The 16,715-nt window shown below is 42.9% G+C and overlaps 1 protein-coding gene and 1 long non-coding RNA gene across 3 annotated transcripts; one reads left to right on the top strand and one right to left on the bottom strand.

Annotated features, from left to right (window-relative positions):
• The first annotated feature begins 669 nt into the window (after positions 1-669).
• Positions 670-5,010, top strand: LOC121873491. Its single transcript, XR_006090249.1, has 3 exons — positions 670-868; positions 4,424-4,545; positions 4,926-5,010. It is a non-coding gene; the product is annotated as an uncharacterized LOC121873491 (long non-coding RNA).
• A 3,844-nt stretch (positions 5,011-8,854) lies between these two features.
• LOC121873490 lies at positions 8,855-15,946 on the bottom strand. 2 transcript variants are annotated; one of them, XM_042377083.1, is made up of 5 exons: positions 15,842-15,946; positions 13,690-13,820; positions 13,064-13,207; positions 12,241-12,441; positions 8,855-12,107 (listed from the first exon to the last, which is right to left on the bottom strand). In XM_042377083.1, exons 1-5 carry the CDS (start codon positions 15,923-15,925, stop codon positions 10,388-10,390), a joined length of 2,280 nt encoding a protein of 759 aa, XP_042233017.1. In that variant the 5' UTR covers positions 15,926-15,946; the 3' UTR covers positions 8,855-10,387. The 2 variants fall into 2 exon arrangements, with proteins under 2 accessions (XP_042233017.1, XP_042233018.1); XM_042377084.1 differs by lacking the exon at positions 15,842-15,946 and adding an exon at positions 15,208-15,506.
• Between the last annotated feature and the right edge of the window lie 769 nt (positions 15,947-16,715).

Raw genomic sequence — 16,715 nt, 5'->3', positions numbered from 1 at the left:
TATATTATTGGGATACTAGGCACCTGGGTTGTGGCAACGGTGGCCCATCCAGCCAATTTTGAATTGTTTTAGCCCAGTCCGGTTGATTGGGATTCCGACCAATTGTAGTGCATGTTTTTATTATATATAATGATTTACATAAAAAACGCCAACCTGCCTTGACCAAAATTTCCCCACCAACAAGACTCAACACTAGCCTGATCTAGCGTGTAAACTGCCAACCTGGGTAATTATGTGTTCAACCAATATCCCACTCACGGCACACTTCCTACACCTCATGAAGGAATAATATAAACACATTTTCATTGATGCACTTAAGAAATTTACTGAATAATAATAATATTGTAATGTACTTATAAAAAATAATATATATTAGAACTTATTATTAGTAGTATCATAGATATTATTATTATACTAAATTCCCAAGATATATAGTATACTGTATAATGAAAACATATTGAATTATCAAACATTAAATAACACACACAGTAGAAATTCAGATTACGTATACATTATTATCGGAGTGTGACAAGCAGTTGCAAGAACCATCGTTGTGTGTTATAAATGTGATAGCAAGATTGACTGTTTTCTGATAACCTGATAACATATCTAAGTTTTATCTCTGGACAATATGGTTATGACACGGAGATGTTATCAGTTGGTTATCAATACTCGACAGTAAAAGGCGCTTACCAGGAGGGAAAGCGGGAACTCTTAAGCGAGAATAACAGTCGCTATACTTCCTTATACGGTGTACCAGCCATCACTCGCTGTTCCTGGTGTATATTGTCCAGGGCTACTCGACTTAAGTGATATACTGAACCGAAGTTTGTTAAATAATTGGTGGGAGGAACAGCCATTTGATGAGGTGAGGCACGGAGTAATTTGTCGATAGGTGTGTGTTTGTGTGTATGAGAGGTTTTATGTGTGTGTATGAGAAGGTGTGTGTGTGTGTATATGAGAGGTTGTGTGTGTGTGTGTATCAGAGGTTTGTGTGTATGAGAGGTTTTATGTGTGTGTATGAGAAGGTGTGTGTGTGTGTATATGAGAGGTTGTGTGTGTGTATATGAGAGGGTGTGTGTGTGTACATTAGAGGTTGTGTGCATATAGGATGAGGTTGTGTGAGTAGGGTGTGGCTGTCTGTGGATTGTGTGGTTATGTGTAGAGGGTGTGGTTGTATGTGTGGAGGGTGTGGTTGTATGTGGAGGGTGTGGTTGTGTGTGAAGGGTGTGGTTGTGTGTGGGTGTGGTTGTATGTGTGGAGGGTGTGGTTGTATGTGTGGGGGGTGTGGTTGTATGTGTGGAGGGTGTGGTTGTATGTGTGGAGGGTGTGGTTGTATGTGTGGGGTGTGGTTGTATGTGTGGGTGTGGTTGTATATGTGGGGGGTGTGGTTGTATGTGGAGGGTGTGGTTGTATGTGTGAAGGGTGTGGTTGTGTGGTTGTATGTGTGGAGGTGTGGTTGTATGTGTGGAGGGTGTAGTTGTATGTGTGGAGGGTGTGGTTGTATGTGTGGGTGTGGTTGTATATGTGGAGGGTGTGGTTGTATGTGGAGGGTGTGGTTGTATGTGTGAAGGGTGTGTGTGGGTGTGGTTGTATATGTGGAGGTGTGGTTGTGTGTGTGGAGGGTGTGTGGTTGCATGTAGGGTGTGGTTGTGTGTGGAGGTGTGGTTGTATGTGTGGAGGGTGTGGTTGTGTGTGTGTGGAGGGTGTGGTTGTATGTGTGGAGGGTGTGTGTGTGGGTGTGGTTGTATATGTGGAGGGTGTGGTTGTGTGTGTGGAGGTTGTGGTTGTGTGTGTGGAGGTTGTGGTTGTGTGTGTGAGGGTGTGGTTGTGTGTGTGGAGGGTGTGGTTGTGTGTGTGTGTGGAGGTGTGGTTGTATGTGTGGAGGTGTGGTTGTATGTGTGGAGGGTTGTGGTTGTGTGTGTGAAGGGTGTGGTTGTGTGTGTGTAAGGGTGTGGTTGCGTGTGTGGAGGGTGTGGTTGTGTGTGTGGGAGGTGTGGTTGTATGTGGAGGGTGTGGTTGTATGTGTGGGAGGGTGTGGTTGTGTGTGTGGAGGGTGTGGTTGTATGTGTGTAGGTTGTGGTTGTGTGTGTGAAGGGTGTGGTTGTGTGTGTGGAGGTTGTGGTTGTGTGTGTGAAGGTGTGGTTGTATGTGGAGGGTGTGGTTGTATGTGGAGGGTGTGGTTGTATGTGTGGAGGGTGTGGTTGTGTGTGGAGGTTGGTTGTGTGTGTGTGAAGGGTGTGGTTGTATGTGGAGGGTGTGGTTGTATGTGGAGGGTGTGGTTGTATGTGTGTGGAGGGTGTGGTTGTGTGTGTGGAGGTTGTGGTTGTGTGTGTGTGGAGGGTGTGGTTGTGTGTGTGGAGGGTGTGGTTGTATGTGTGGAGGGTGTGGTTGTATGTGTGGAGGTTGTGGTTGTGTGTGTGGAGGTGTGGTTGTGTGTGTGGAGGGTGTGGTTGTATGTGTGGAGGGTGTGGTTGTATGTGTGGAGGTTGTGGTTTGGTATGTGGAGGGTGTGGTTGTATGTGTGGAGGTGTGGTTGTGTGTGTGGAGGGTGTGGTTGTATGTGTGGAGGTGTGGTTGTGTGTGTGGAGGTTGTGGTTGTGTGTGTGAAGGGTGTGGTTGTATGTGGAGGTGTGGTTGTATATGTGGAGGTTGTGGTTGTATGTGTGGAGGGTGTGGTTGTGTGTGTGTGGGTTGTGGTTGTATGTGGAGGTGTGGTTGTATATGTGGAGGGTGTGGTTGTATATGTGGAGGTTGTGGTTGTATGTGTGGAGGTGTGGTTGTGTGTGTGGAGGGTGTGGTTGTGTGTGTGGAGGGTGTGGTTGTGTGTGTGTGGAGGGTGTGTGGTTGTATGTGTGGAGGTGTGGTTGTATGTGTGGAGGTTGTGTGGTTGTATGTGTGGAGGGTGTGGTTGTGTGTGTGGAGGTTGTGGTTGTATGTGTGGAGGGTGTGGTTGTATATGTGGAGGTTGTGGTTGTATGTGTGGAGGGTGTGGTTGTGTGTGTGGAGGTTGTGGTTGTGTGTGTGAAGGGTGTGGTTGTATGTGTGGAGGGGTGTGGTTGTATGTGTGGAGGTTGTGGTTGTGTGTGTGAAGGGTGTGGTTGTGTGTGTGGAGGGTGTGGTTGTATGTGTGGAGGGTGTGGTTGTATGTGTGGAGGTTGTGGTTGTGTGTGTGGGTGTGGGTTGTATATGTGGAGGGTGTGGTTGTATGTGTGGAGGTTGTGGTTGTGTGTGTGAGAAGGGTGGTTGTGTGTGTGTGGAGGGTGTGGTCGTATGTGTGGAGGGGTGTGGTCGTATGTGTGGAGGTGTGGTCGTATGTGTGGAGGGTGTGGTCGTATGTGTGGAGGGTGTGGTCGTGTGTGTGGAGGGTGTGGTTGTGTGTGTGGAGGGTGTGGTTGTGTGTGTGGAGGGTGTGGTTGTGTGTGTGGAGGGTGTGGTTGTGTGTGTGGAGGGTGTGGTTGTGTGTGTGTGGAGGGTGTGGTTGTGTGTGTGGAGGTGTGGTTGTGTGTGTGACTATATGTGGAGGTGTGACTGTATGCGAGGGATGTGGTTTTGAGGTGTGTGGTGCGTGTGAGGGTGTGGTTGTGCGGTTGGAGGGTGTGGTTGTGCGGTTGGAGGGTGTGGTTGTGCGTGTGGAGGGTGTGGTTGTTCGTGTGGAGGGTGTGGTTGTGCGTGTGGAGGGTGTGGTTGTTCGTGTGGAGGAGATAGTTGTTTGACTAGGGTGTGGTTGTAGTGTGGATGATGTAGCTGTGTATGGGTGTGGTTGTGTATGGATGGTGTAGTTGTGTATGGATGGTGTGTTGTGTATGTATGGTGTGGTTGTGTATGGATGGTGTGGTTGTGTATGGAGGATGTGGTTGTGTATGTGAAGAGTGTGGCTGTGTATACGAAGAGTGTGGCTGTGTATACGAAGAGTGTGGCTGTGTATACGAAGGGGTGTGGTAGTGTGTGTGGAAGGGTATATAGTTGTTTGTAGAGGGTGTGGTTGTAAGTGTGGATATGTGGAAGGAAAAGTGTGTGTGTAGGAGAGGGGGAGAGAGAGCCATTGAGTGTGGAATAGGAGGTCTCAACAGTAGCCACGAGTCACCACAGATGTCGTCACGTACCACATGATAATTTAATATTCAGTCACACATATGATAAGATAAAACCTTCCTATATTACTATCGTCTACACTGGCAACCTGCAATAATGGTATAGTTAGGTTAGGGTATATAGGTCAGTGGCTACAGCGCTCACATCCTCGTCAGGGGATCACTGTGCGATTTCTAGGTGCGATTTGTGGGTGCTGCTCCCGCTTCACCCAGTTGTAAATGGGTAACTAAGTGAAGGCGGTTGTGAGCAGTACCAGCCATGCTAGATACCAACAGCTGTCCGGTTAGATACCAACAGACAAACTAACACCTTTGTTTACTGTTTGTAGATGGCTGAGCGGCAGGAGGTGGCCCGGGTGGAAGGTACAATAGTGGGCGCGGTGGGTGTTCACACGCCGATGGACGACCTCGACAGAGCCACCAGGAAACAAGTTACTCTGACAGCTTACAGGTATGGTGTGGGTGGCTACAGGTAAAGTGGCGATAATAATAAGGTCCTCCGCGCCATTGCAGATCTATGCCCTAATTTAAGCAGGAACGTACCACTGAATACTGTACTACTACCAAACTTAAGTAGACTTATCGTTCACTGGTTCACTCCTGGTAAAATCCTACAAAGCTCTGTGATTATTGTTGTCAGTTTGAGAAGGCGTTGGAACCTACGACTTGCCATTTCAAAGAAGTCAATTCAGATTAACGGGAATTGGAACTCACACGTTGAAATGACGTATAATAAGTGAACTTGTCTTTGGGGTATTGTTAAAATATAAGAAAATTGGACTTGGTTGTACATATTTACACTTCACCTTCATTATTTTGTCTTATCTTCAGAGTGATCCAGCAGGCATGTGGAGAAGATGTATCAGAGGACGACCACCTAACTGAACGAACAGACTACAAGCACCACCTGGAGACACCACGCACTATGGTAACAGCTGCCTCATCTCCCTACAGGACGGCAACCTCACGTGAGTACCTACAGTAGGCCACACACACACAGGAGAATGAATGAGTGACGTAGTACTGTAGATTAATTCAGCTGTAATGTGGAAGAGTTACTTTATGATAACCTTAATAACAGTCTTTATGGTCAGTCTAGTATTGTTAGGTTTTGTTAGGTAAAAACTTAATATTTACTAAGTATCCAAAGGCTGCTGCAATATAAGGTCACCTATGATGCAGCTCACAACCTATGTACTTATGACAGCGTGCACGAGGGAGAGTGTGAGGTGTTGCAGACCAGGCTAGAGAAGGTGAGGGTGGCAAACACTTTACCCTGGGACCCCTGCCGCCTCATGCTGGTGGCAACTCCTCAGCACCACAATTTCACCCTAGGAAGCCAAGACGAGCCCACCATCGCTCTCGCCATCACCGTCTCCTCCTTGCTCACACTTGGATATATCCTTGATGTCATGTGTGTCCAAAATCCTCAGCTCAGGTATGAACTTTGAAAAATGTCTGACATAAGGCGCTTGTATTATTTATTGTATCTCACTTATATAATTATCTTGTAATAACAAATACAGTAGAAGCATTTAAACATCTACTTACTCTCTGAATAACGATCATAATTTACCTATCTATAATTCTATCAGTGTATTTTTGATATCCTCGCAAATTAAAGATCTGACTGTGGTTTTAGTTTATCTTGTGATTCAACAGAACGTCAAAATCTTCAGCATTGCCGAACGCGCCACCTCCCAAACCTCTCCGTGCTTCCCATAGAAAAGTATCTCAAGAAAAGAGTGTTGGGGACCAGCATCGCTCACGATGATGAACCTCTAAAGCTGACTCGGAAAAAGTCTCAAATATACCAATTTACCGTGACAGAGGCTGAGGCGACACCTACACCAGCACCACGTAATAACCGAGGTGAACTTGTGTCTGGGCATTACCCTCTTCGGGGACAGCTCAGTGGAAAACTTCGTGCCCAAGATTGTAACTCTGGATATTACGATTTGGTCCCGTCAGGTCCACCGAGGAAGGTGGACGGAGAAGAAGAAGGATCTGATGACAGCTAGGAGGAACTTGGCCGGATAAAACAAGTGACTATTATGGAATGGCGGATTCAATTAACAAGGCCAAATCTCGGTCTTTGTTTCACCTTTGTTAACTCTAGTGCAGTGGTCCCCAACCTTTTGTAGGCTCTGGGCCACATTTGTCATTGTAAATATAGTGGACGGCACCAAAACTTTGGATCTACATTCAAGATAAAACAAAACTCATATACAGTATTCAGTTATTTGCAGTTTTACAGACGTCTAACTGTTTAATTGTTACCAGTTACATACTTTTTACATTTACTCTTGGATCATGCTAGCTATCTCTGGGCCGGTCTGTGGCAAATACACATCCTGTACACGACAGATCGGAACAAACGGAGTCCCTCTCTCTAAAATCACAAGTTATTACATATTTTCATTATTTTCACTCTGACAAGGAATCCAAATTATTTCAAAATTCTCTAATAAACCCTTGCGGTCTCCATAATAAGGTTCCGCGCTCGAACTATACAGGTTAGGGACCACTGCTCTAGTGATTCAGTGAGACGAGATCCTGGACCCAAAACAAGGAACATACCAACAAGACATATGAACAACTCAGACAACAACAACTAAGTTCGACCAATTCAAACAAAAATTTATTAGATACTTTTGTTTACGAGTGAATCATGAAGGAAAATATACCTTATAATGTATGTCGTTGATTGTGATATACATTCATGAAGATTGAGATAATTTATAAGTTAAAAGTGAAATATAGCTGACCGGATGTCATAGTAATTTAAAGTGAATACAACATAAATCAAGACTAATAGTGAGCAGTATTTGTATTAGGTGGGAATTAGCGACACTGAGGAGGATGACTGTTATTCAAATTTCTAATCAAATGAACACAAAAATATTAAAACAAAATATATATAAATATAATTGGGGTATTAATTCCCTCAAATTTTCTAGCGTTTTGGTCTTTCCTGGGATGTTTAAGAATACGTGTTTAAAAGTCTTAGTGAAGCAGAGAAATTCCCCCCAAATAACTGGCCTCTACTCCCTGTTATGTTTACGTCGTTTCTGCCCTTGTCGGCGTTGCTCTCTCTCCGTTTTATTTTTCAGTTTACCTTAACCTTTAAACGAGTTGGCTGTGATCATCAGAGTGTAGGTATGGTCAAGTGTTCCTCAGAGTGGGTGTGGTCATGGGAGGTCCTCAGAGTGTAGGTGTGGTCAAGTGTGGTCCGTAGAGTGTAGGTGTGGTCAGGGGCAACAGAGCGACTAAGATGATTCAGGATTTATGTCAACTAAAATTAGATTATTCAAGTAGACTGAGGGCCGTAGGACAGATAACCCCTCAGACAAGGCACAATAGGGCTGATCTCATTGAAACATTCAAAATCCTGAATGGGATGAAAAACATGAACCCTGGCCATTTGTTTGTGACGTCCCGCACCACCAACGCGAGTGAACTTAACTACAAGCTCGCCAAGTTAACATGCAGAACGAATAAAAGGAAATACTTCTTCACACAGAGGTTGGTAGACCTATGGTCTACCAACCCAAGCTGAGGTGGTAGACCTATGGAATGCTCTAATAGCCCAAGATGTGGTGGTAGACCTATGGAACCAGTCTAAGCTGTGGTGGTGGTAGACCCATGGAATGGTCTACCATTACGACTGGTGACCGTCAGCAGTTTGATAATTATCAAGGGAGTTTATAGTTTTGTACGCTGATTACTTTCACTTCTGTTCATTTTCTTGGGCAAATGCTTAGTTTTCAAGATATAGGCGAGTTAAGATATCGGATGGGATAGGTTAGGATAGGTTAGGTTAGGTTAGATTAGATTAGGCTAGGTTAGAATAGGTCAGGTTTTCTTAGATTTGGTTAGGTTAGCACATGATTTCAGTTATATTTTTATCCCAACATAATACAGTATCCCCTAATAAAATAAGTGAAAAATTGTCATTTTTATACCCATTTGAATGAAAAACAGCAGACGGTCAGTATCCGAATAATTACCCAAATATTCCTTAAGAAAATTATCGGGAACAATACTGTAGAGGGATCCTACACAGGCCACTGGGCTCCTTCCCTTGGCATGGCCACCTCTAGTGAGCGGCCATTAGGTAAAAAAAGGTCAATAAGGTGTGGTCATTAGAGTAGAGGATGTGGTCGTCATCAGCCATACGGTTATCTATCACAACACCTTAATATAAACTAAGTCTACTTTCACTCACCTGTTCGTGTAGTCCCTCAGGTGATGTAGTCTGCCATCGCCCATCACATTGACCTAAACGCAACTTCATATTTTCTATGCTACATCGTTCCAGTGTTCGTAAAATCACCAACAATATATTCTAAATGATATTAACACAAAATCCTTATAAGTCTCCGTAGATAACTCATTACCACTGTTTCCAGGACCATTAAAAGGTTGTTCAATAGTCCCTTTAATTAAACTCACAGCAACAGGTGTTGGGCACTTGGCTACGGTGTATATTTTGGCCATTATTAGGACGTCCTTAACGAAACAATTTGTCAATGGATGTATATTCTTACAGTTTGTAGTCACTATACTGTCAGCTTCATGTGCCGCTCGTTATAAAGAGTAATAAATGTCTCACTCTGGTCCTTCACCTTACTGCCAATTTGTCTGTGGTGGGTGTTCTGTTTACTAATACCGGATCATGTTACAGCGACTATATTTTTTTATTAATCTAAATTAATATTATTATAAATAAATAGAATGGTTAATATAATATTAATAAGTATTTTCATATTAGTTTTATTGATAAACTCTTAATATTCTAGAAAATATTACTTATTCAGAGCAAGATTCACAATAATATGAGCAATATGTAACTTATGGGGAAAAAAAAAGAATATATGTCGACCGATTTGTGCGAAAATTTTACGTTCAATGAATTTCTTATTTTGCCTACCAACATAACTAATACTGGCATTTGTAATGTCAGAAAAAAAGTATGACTTCAGAGACAGTGTAATTTCCAAAGTGTGTTACCTTACCTCAAGAAATACTTTGTCGTCTGAGTTGAGGAAACAAACCCCCTCTTTATTTTCCATTACTGCCCAACTACCACTGATTGTGTCACCATGATAGCTCATTAATGCAGAAGTTGGATGATCAGTGGAGAACGTTGCCACTGTGTCAGGATAAATAAAAAAAATAAAAACATAGTTAAATATATACAGTAATAAGCGAGTAACCCCCATGAAAAAATGTGTGTGAATAAAATGTGTAACTCGGTCTTAATAGCTTATACAAAAATTGTCAAATTAATGTATAGTTTTCTTGTAGGAAAGTGGAGATGTTGGACGACCCTCCATAATAACTAACCCTCGTGTGACGCCACTACACCCCACCCTTGCCCTTGGCTGTTGTGGCGCTTAGATCGTATTCATAATCATTAATAACCCCACCCTCTTGTGACGTCACTATTACCCCCACCGTCGTGTGATGTCACTGCGATGAAACCTTCGTTACCCACAAGAACACATATTACCCACATGTGTCCATGTTACCCACAGGAGCCCATGTTACCCAATAAGTGCTAATGTTACCCTCAAGTAACTGTATCACCCACGTGTCCGCATTAACAGTAAGTGCCTGTGTCCCCCACGTGTCCTATTACTTGAACTATCCAGAATTTATAGTGGAATCAGTAGCTTGGGCGGACAAGTTAAGGTTGGAACTGATTAGTAAAGTTGACACAGATAAAAATTCCCAGTTGAACACAGTAACTTAGACATATGCGAAAATAAGAAAAACAATCTCCACGACATGCTTAGATTATTTAATTCATTATTAAATCTTGTATTGCTATGGTGGTCTTTGTAAAAATAATATACTGTGTATATTGCATATAATAAAAATATATGAACATTACATACTTGAATCTTATCTCAATTAGTGAGCATCAAAGAAAATCTAAATCTAAATGTAAGTGAAATATTTAAATATAAGATAAAGCACAAATAAATATACGAATATGATTAAAACAAAAGTGTTTTACAAGAATTTGTTTTAAATAGTTATGCATATAATATCAAATTGATCTTTATGATAGCGCTCCTTTAATAGAAAACGTATCAATAGGGGGATATGAAGAAAATAATAATTTTTAAGGGCGTTCTTACTCCTTCCTCTATATTTCTCCTGTAATGTACAGTGAATTAGTTCCTTGTTGTCACTTGTATGGACAACATATATAGACTTCACAACAGTGGCATTTTATTAGGTGCTGCGTTACTTGCGTATCCATAGAACTTTGTTTTCACCAGTCAATCGTTGCTCCTCACTGCCCTCATAGCTTTTGCCTGACGCTCTAGTACGCCATTGATTGCCTCCACCCACTTGTTGGCTTCCTGTGGGCTTCCTGCTGTCATGCGGTAGGCCTGTCTGGGCGATTCACGGTGTTCCATGTGCAACACCCCTTCCACAGTCAGACTGTCAGTCTTGTCGTACTGCCTGAGGCTGACAGTCTCCATCCGCATACTGGCGCCATACCGCAACTCGTTCCCAGGAGTCTTCTTGATGAAGATCAGGTAAGACTCTGTAAGCATTGTGAAGAAATCTCTGTCTCGTGATAGAAGGCCTTTCGTTAACTGGATGTATCCAGTCTGCAGGGCTGATCCGCACTGCTCTGGCCGGAAGGGACAGCCCTCCATGGCGTCCAGAATGAGCTGAGTGTTAGCGCTAGTAAGACAGTTATGTATTATATCAAGGGCCACTTGGAGTGATTCTCTCTCAGAAGGTTCCCTCTCTTGCAAGCATGTCAGGCTCGACTTGTAATTCTTTAACTGTTTCATGGTCGAAAGCACTTTATCCATTATGTTGGCAATTGACGCCTTATGCAAAGATTTTGAGCTTTTAACTAATAAATCCTTATATAAACTAAACCCATCGCAGCTCTCTGTAAAAGCTGCCGCCACCTGTTGGGACGTTTGGGATTTCTGCAGCTTCGGCTTGAACTCCATGCGATGGAATTCGTATAGTCTCTGGGCAGTTACTAAGAGCTCATTGTTCATCCCTTGAACAGCAAGAGCTCTCTGTAGATCATCAAGGTCTAATACATATTGCTCTTCGTCTCGTATCATTTGATCTATTATGTCATTACGGTGGCTCATAGTCACGTAAGTCTGAGATGAAGGCACCTCATACACCCTCTCGGCAATTTCATTCAGCCCTGCATATCTAGATTCCAAATTGGGTAAGCCTACTACTGACATATCCAGATATCCACTATCACCATGAACATCTTTCTTATCTGCAGAGTCCCAATGGACCTGAGGACTTTTTGATCTCTGGCCAACACTCTCCAAAGACTCTTTATTCTCATGGGAATCTTCCAAGTTACTATCAAAGTCTTCGTCAAATGAAAAGTAATGATGATCTACATATTCGATGTTCTTTTCTTGTTGATTTTCTGGTAACGTTTGTTGGATGTTCCTTTTCGATCTGGTGGAGGACAAAGGAAGTGCAGGTTCCCTTTTCACGAGGTTTTGGAATGGCTCAGAGGAAACTGTCTCTTGAGATGGTAAGGAAGCTCGGCGAAACTGAGGACGATATTCCCTCACCTTCCTTGGAGGTCCCGGTAGTGGAACATCATACGGGGCCTCGAACACTCTCGGTGGTGGCGGAGTGTCGTACTCGTGATAGGTAGCGCCAGAAAGGTGTTGTGAGGGCACGTGTCCAACAACAGTTCCAGAGAGTCGACGCACGTGTAGTCGTGATCCCTCTGTGTTGTAACTGTTTGTGGGGGGTGATGAAGGAAGAACTTGTCTCAGACTATCAGAAGGAGTGATGTTTGCTGAACACATGAATGAAGGAGATGGTGGTCCAGGAGACTGTGGTCCAGGAGACTGTGGTCCAGGAGATTGTGGTCCAGGAGACTGTGGCCCAGGAAACTGTGGCCCAGGAGAAGGTGACTCGAGTATTTGTGCTTCAGTAGACGATGGTCCACAAAACTGTGGCTCATGGGAGTCTGGAGACTTTAAGTTTCTATATAAAAGAGAAAACAAAATGGAAACAAAGTGTTAAGCATTTAAAGTTAAAAACTCATGAAACATTAAATGTCATACACCGAAGAAATAAAGAATTCAGTGATGACCAAGACGTTCAAGTTTTCTGTTACCTTATAAAACTGATGACCTGATCCATCTCTGACGGAGAGAGAAGTTTGACGACGAAAGCGACTCGGAGGTCATCAAGCTTGAAGGAGCAAGCTTTGGTCTTGCCAACAAACACCAGGCGGTAAGGGTCATCGGGCACGGCCATCGATACTGATATGGTATTTAATGGCATCTTCAGGACCTCCAGCTCCATCATGGTGATTCTGCCAAGGACAATGGGAAGATTACTGTCAGGTGGTCCAGGGATGATCGTCTTACACACCAGTCTTGGCCGCCACAGAGTGAGGACGTGTTATTTGGCGCTGTGAAGAATCCAAAGGTGAATGTTGGCGCCTATTGTCCTCCTCTTCACTGTCACAGGAATTTATCAGCAAACATTTAATTACACATATCATTACCACTCTGCTGGGGACAAGTGAAAGGAGTAAAGTCAGGCGTGTCGAAGAGACTAAGGAGGTGTGGCGGTGGAGCCTATAGTGATAACATAAGATGTGATTAGGTACAAACATAGTACAAGTATTGATGAGTGTATGGGGGACGCTAAGGAAATACTGGGGATGGTGAATGTGTACAGGGGAGGAAGGGAGAAGGAGACGAGAGAAAAAGAGAACGATGTGGAAGGAAAGAGGAAAGGAAGAATGTTGTATTTTGCCTCTTTAACTACACAAACTGACGGTAGAATACGTAAATTAAAACTGGAACTGTAGTAATCTAGTAGTACCAAGAGATTGAGGAAAACTGCTCACACACTAATGGTAAAGACTGGCTAGAGAATAGGGGTAAACAGTGAAGGTTGTGTCTGTGTGGCTCTTGGCAAGTACTAACGTGAGGTGGGCGTCCTCCAGGGAGATGGTGCACAGTTTGCCGTAGTGTTTGGTGCTGGCGGCTCCCAGGTGGCGGCTGTAGTCTGCACTGTCTGTCTGATGGCCGCCATTACTTACGGGCTTCCCACATTGTTGCTGAATGGCACTGACGATTAAAACCAAATAAATAAATAAATTTTTATCTACGACTCTTAATCCAAATACATAGAGTTCTATCTTGTTATGCACTTAAGGTTCTTAGTTGTTGAAGGGCAGTAATAGCATTATAACATCAAATACGAAATAAACACTGTCTGATCTGGGTTCGAACACTAGATTAATGACGTATAGGTCCTTGATCATCACCACTCCACCACCAGCTGCAAAAGTCACACCTACCATGAGAAGTCTTTCAATAGACACCGAAAGAAAACTGAAAGATATTATCACTGCTTTCCTAAATACCCTCGCGTGTCGTCCGCAAACTAGACACTGTGGCTTGATATATTTTCCTCTTTGTCGTTTATGTAGATCCAAGCCATCCCCTGCACCAGTAAGCCACCCCCCTGCACCAATAAGCCACCCCCTGTACCTGTAAGCCACCCCCTGTACCTGTAAGCCACCTACCACCACCACCTCTGACCATACCTGTAGGCCGCCATAGCAATACCAAATTTGGTGGAATGGTTTAGGGTCTTCATGGAGGTGTGGACACTGATTACCCCTACGAAGCTTCCCTCCACCACCACGCCTGTTTTCTGCTTCCCTCGGCCGGTCATCTGAGGAAGACCCAAGAGATAAAGTTGATGATCAGCTGTAAGGAACAAAGAGGTACAAGCTCCAGCAAATATGTTCTGTTGTGACGGATGGCTACACTCTGAGGGGTGTTAAAAATGGAATAAAAATACAATAGGGTGATAATAGAAGGAATAAAAGAATATAATAATAAGGTAAAGTATTGTTATGATACACACGAGAATGTATATTAGAGTAAACAGATAAGAAAGTGGATAAATATTAAACTTGATGTTAAAGTCGACAAGGACAGACCAACAACATGGCCGCAGCTCCGTCCTCCTCCTCTCTCTTCACCTCCAAACATTTAGTTGAGGTATTGAAGGTAAAGTCTTCCCGGCGCATCATGCAGATGTCGACCTTCAAACAGGATGTGAGATACGGGTATTGTTATCATAGATTATCAGTTATCTTTCCACAATGTTATCATAGGTTATCAGTTATCTCTCCACTGGTCAGAGTTCCCATGGAAGATGACTGAATAGCTTGCTTAACGTATTCCAAGTGACGCAAATGGCGGTATTTGTTCGTCGTCTTATCACTGTTACCATATCTATTATCACTGTCATACCGGTTCCTCTGAAGACCTGCTGACCCTCCTTCACTCTCCCCCCCTCTCTCTCTCTCTCTCCCTCTCTCTCTCCCTCACTCTCTCGACTCTGTTCATAACTTCAATAGCTGTTATTTTCTTGCCCTTGATATTTTTAATCCCTTGATAAGTTCTCCTTTACTAAACTTTCACATTTTTGTTTCTCTGATTCAATTACTTTCCCGGGTACTTCTCTCTGACCGCCACATCCATGTAAATACAGAACACCGTAGTAGCATTGGTTCATAACTACGAACACCACAGTAACATTGGTTCATAACTACGGGCACCACAGTAACATTGGTTCATAACTACGAACACCACAGTAACATTGGTTCATAACTACGAACATCACAGTAACATTGGTTCATAATTACGGACACCACAGTAACATCACGGTCATTATGTGGTTCGACTGTCCCCTTATTTATAACATTTTTGTCGTAATTACGCTATTGTTCCCGCTGTTGATATCTCTCCGGGACACACACACACACACACACGCACACACACACTACGCAGCAGAACAATCTTGGAAAGTATATGGAAACAGCATTTGGTAGTCGCCTGTGTACATGGTGGAAACAAGGTCACTGATGCAATGAATACCTCTTGAACAACAACAAAAACTACAACAACAACAACAACAACAACAACAACAACAGCAACAATAACAACAATAACAATAACAACAACAACAACAGCACCATCGACAACAACAACAAAAGATGCTTACTATAACTGCAGCATCATACAGACTGATACTCAATAATAATACTTACTGTCACATTACAATTATTTGAAACTTCACAAGTCAGTTCTCCTCTACCAGCCATGCACAGACACTTCTCACGTATAACTCAAGCACTGAGATAACCACTGGAGTGAAGTGTTCCTGGGACTAAAGGTTTATCTGGATCTATCAAGATATTTGTTCGAATTCGTCTTGATGGCCACGGCAACATCCAGTACTCTGCTTAAATTAGGTTTGGTTAGGTTAGGTATCAACTCGTGGGAAAATTTTTTGATCTCTTGTAATGATCAAGTCATAGATTCGTGTTTCCCGTTTCATTCCAGCTGACAAATTTCAGGAACTGTATTGTATCGTCGTACAATTCCTCATAGAAACACAGATGATTAGATGGTGTTAAATAATATTCGTAACAAGACAGCCAAAGTCTGAACACATGTTTTAATGGCTAAAAGTTCACTAAATGTTATTGAAAGTTAGGTGTCATGTTTGGTTTGTCGAAGCCTTTCAAGATTGGTCAGCTGCATCACATCCATTCACAAACCTGCACAACCAGTGACTAGCAGAATCACAAGTACTATCCTAACCTGTTCACATAATGATTTAGTGTCTCACCGGTATCATGCTAAGCTTCTCAAACGTAACAGACAACACACAACACTCACCCTCAATGAATCACGCCACCTCGAGTGCACTGAGACTTGTATAGAGCTGCAACAAGAGACGTACTGCACTACACAAACACACATACACACACACCCAGCGTTATGCCGTGTGTCCAGGAATTGAAGTAAGATAAGCCTTCCCGCTATCCGAGATATTAATTAAAAAAAAAAACATTACGCTATCAGCCGGCCACAGGTCAATGACAAAGCAACAGTCTCAAATAAAAAAGGACGATTTAATTCTTATTATTGTAGACAAAGGTATTTCAGGTGTGTGTCTAGATCCTCTTAAATATTATTAAATAACACGTTGCTGTACATGATCCCACACACTAGTCTTGGGTCTTGTTCAACTGTGTGTCTCAGGCGCGTCCAGACCTAGCGAACGAGCAAGAACAAGCGTAAACGAGCACTAGTGAACGATCATTCCTTCGCCTTTGCTTGTTCGCTAATAATAATACAAAGTACACATCTAAGGGATTTAGAAAATAACTTTGTTTATTGCATTGTTTATCTTGTCTGACGAAAGCACAAAGTATTTAGATAGTGAAAGAAAATGTAATAGATTTAATGTTTTCAGTCAATAAAACGTAATTACAAAAGTTTCACGACTTATGAATCTTAAATGGTGTCACGACGATTCGGAATTCCCAAGCACTCTTGCGTTAGGTACTTCCCCTTGAACCAGGCATGATCGATCACATCTAGTTACGATAGAGTATTAGTATAATGTCGACGCCATAATAGTCGCCATAATGGAGGAAAAGTTAAATGAGACAGATGAAAGGTTTTCACAGCGCCACCTACGGCAAATAGTTATACAGTTTCGTAAGAAGCTTTGTGAATCAAGGTCTTGGCCTGGGATTCATTAAGG

This window comes from Homarus americanus, unplaced genomic scaffold (assembly GCF_018991925.1).
Source record: "Homarus americanus isolate GMGI-L3 unplaced genomic scaffold, GMGI_Hamer_2.0 scaffold27959, whole genome shotgun sequence".
NCBI classification, from domain to species: domain Eukaryota; kingdom Metazoa; phylum Arthropoda; class Malacostraca; order Decapoda; family Nephropidae; genus Homarus; species Homarus americanus.
Note: the sequence above shows the minus strand (reverse complement) of the source record. Positions and strands in the feature narration are given on the sequence as shown.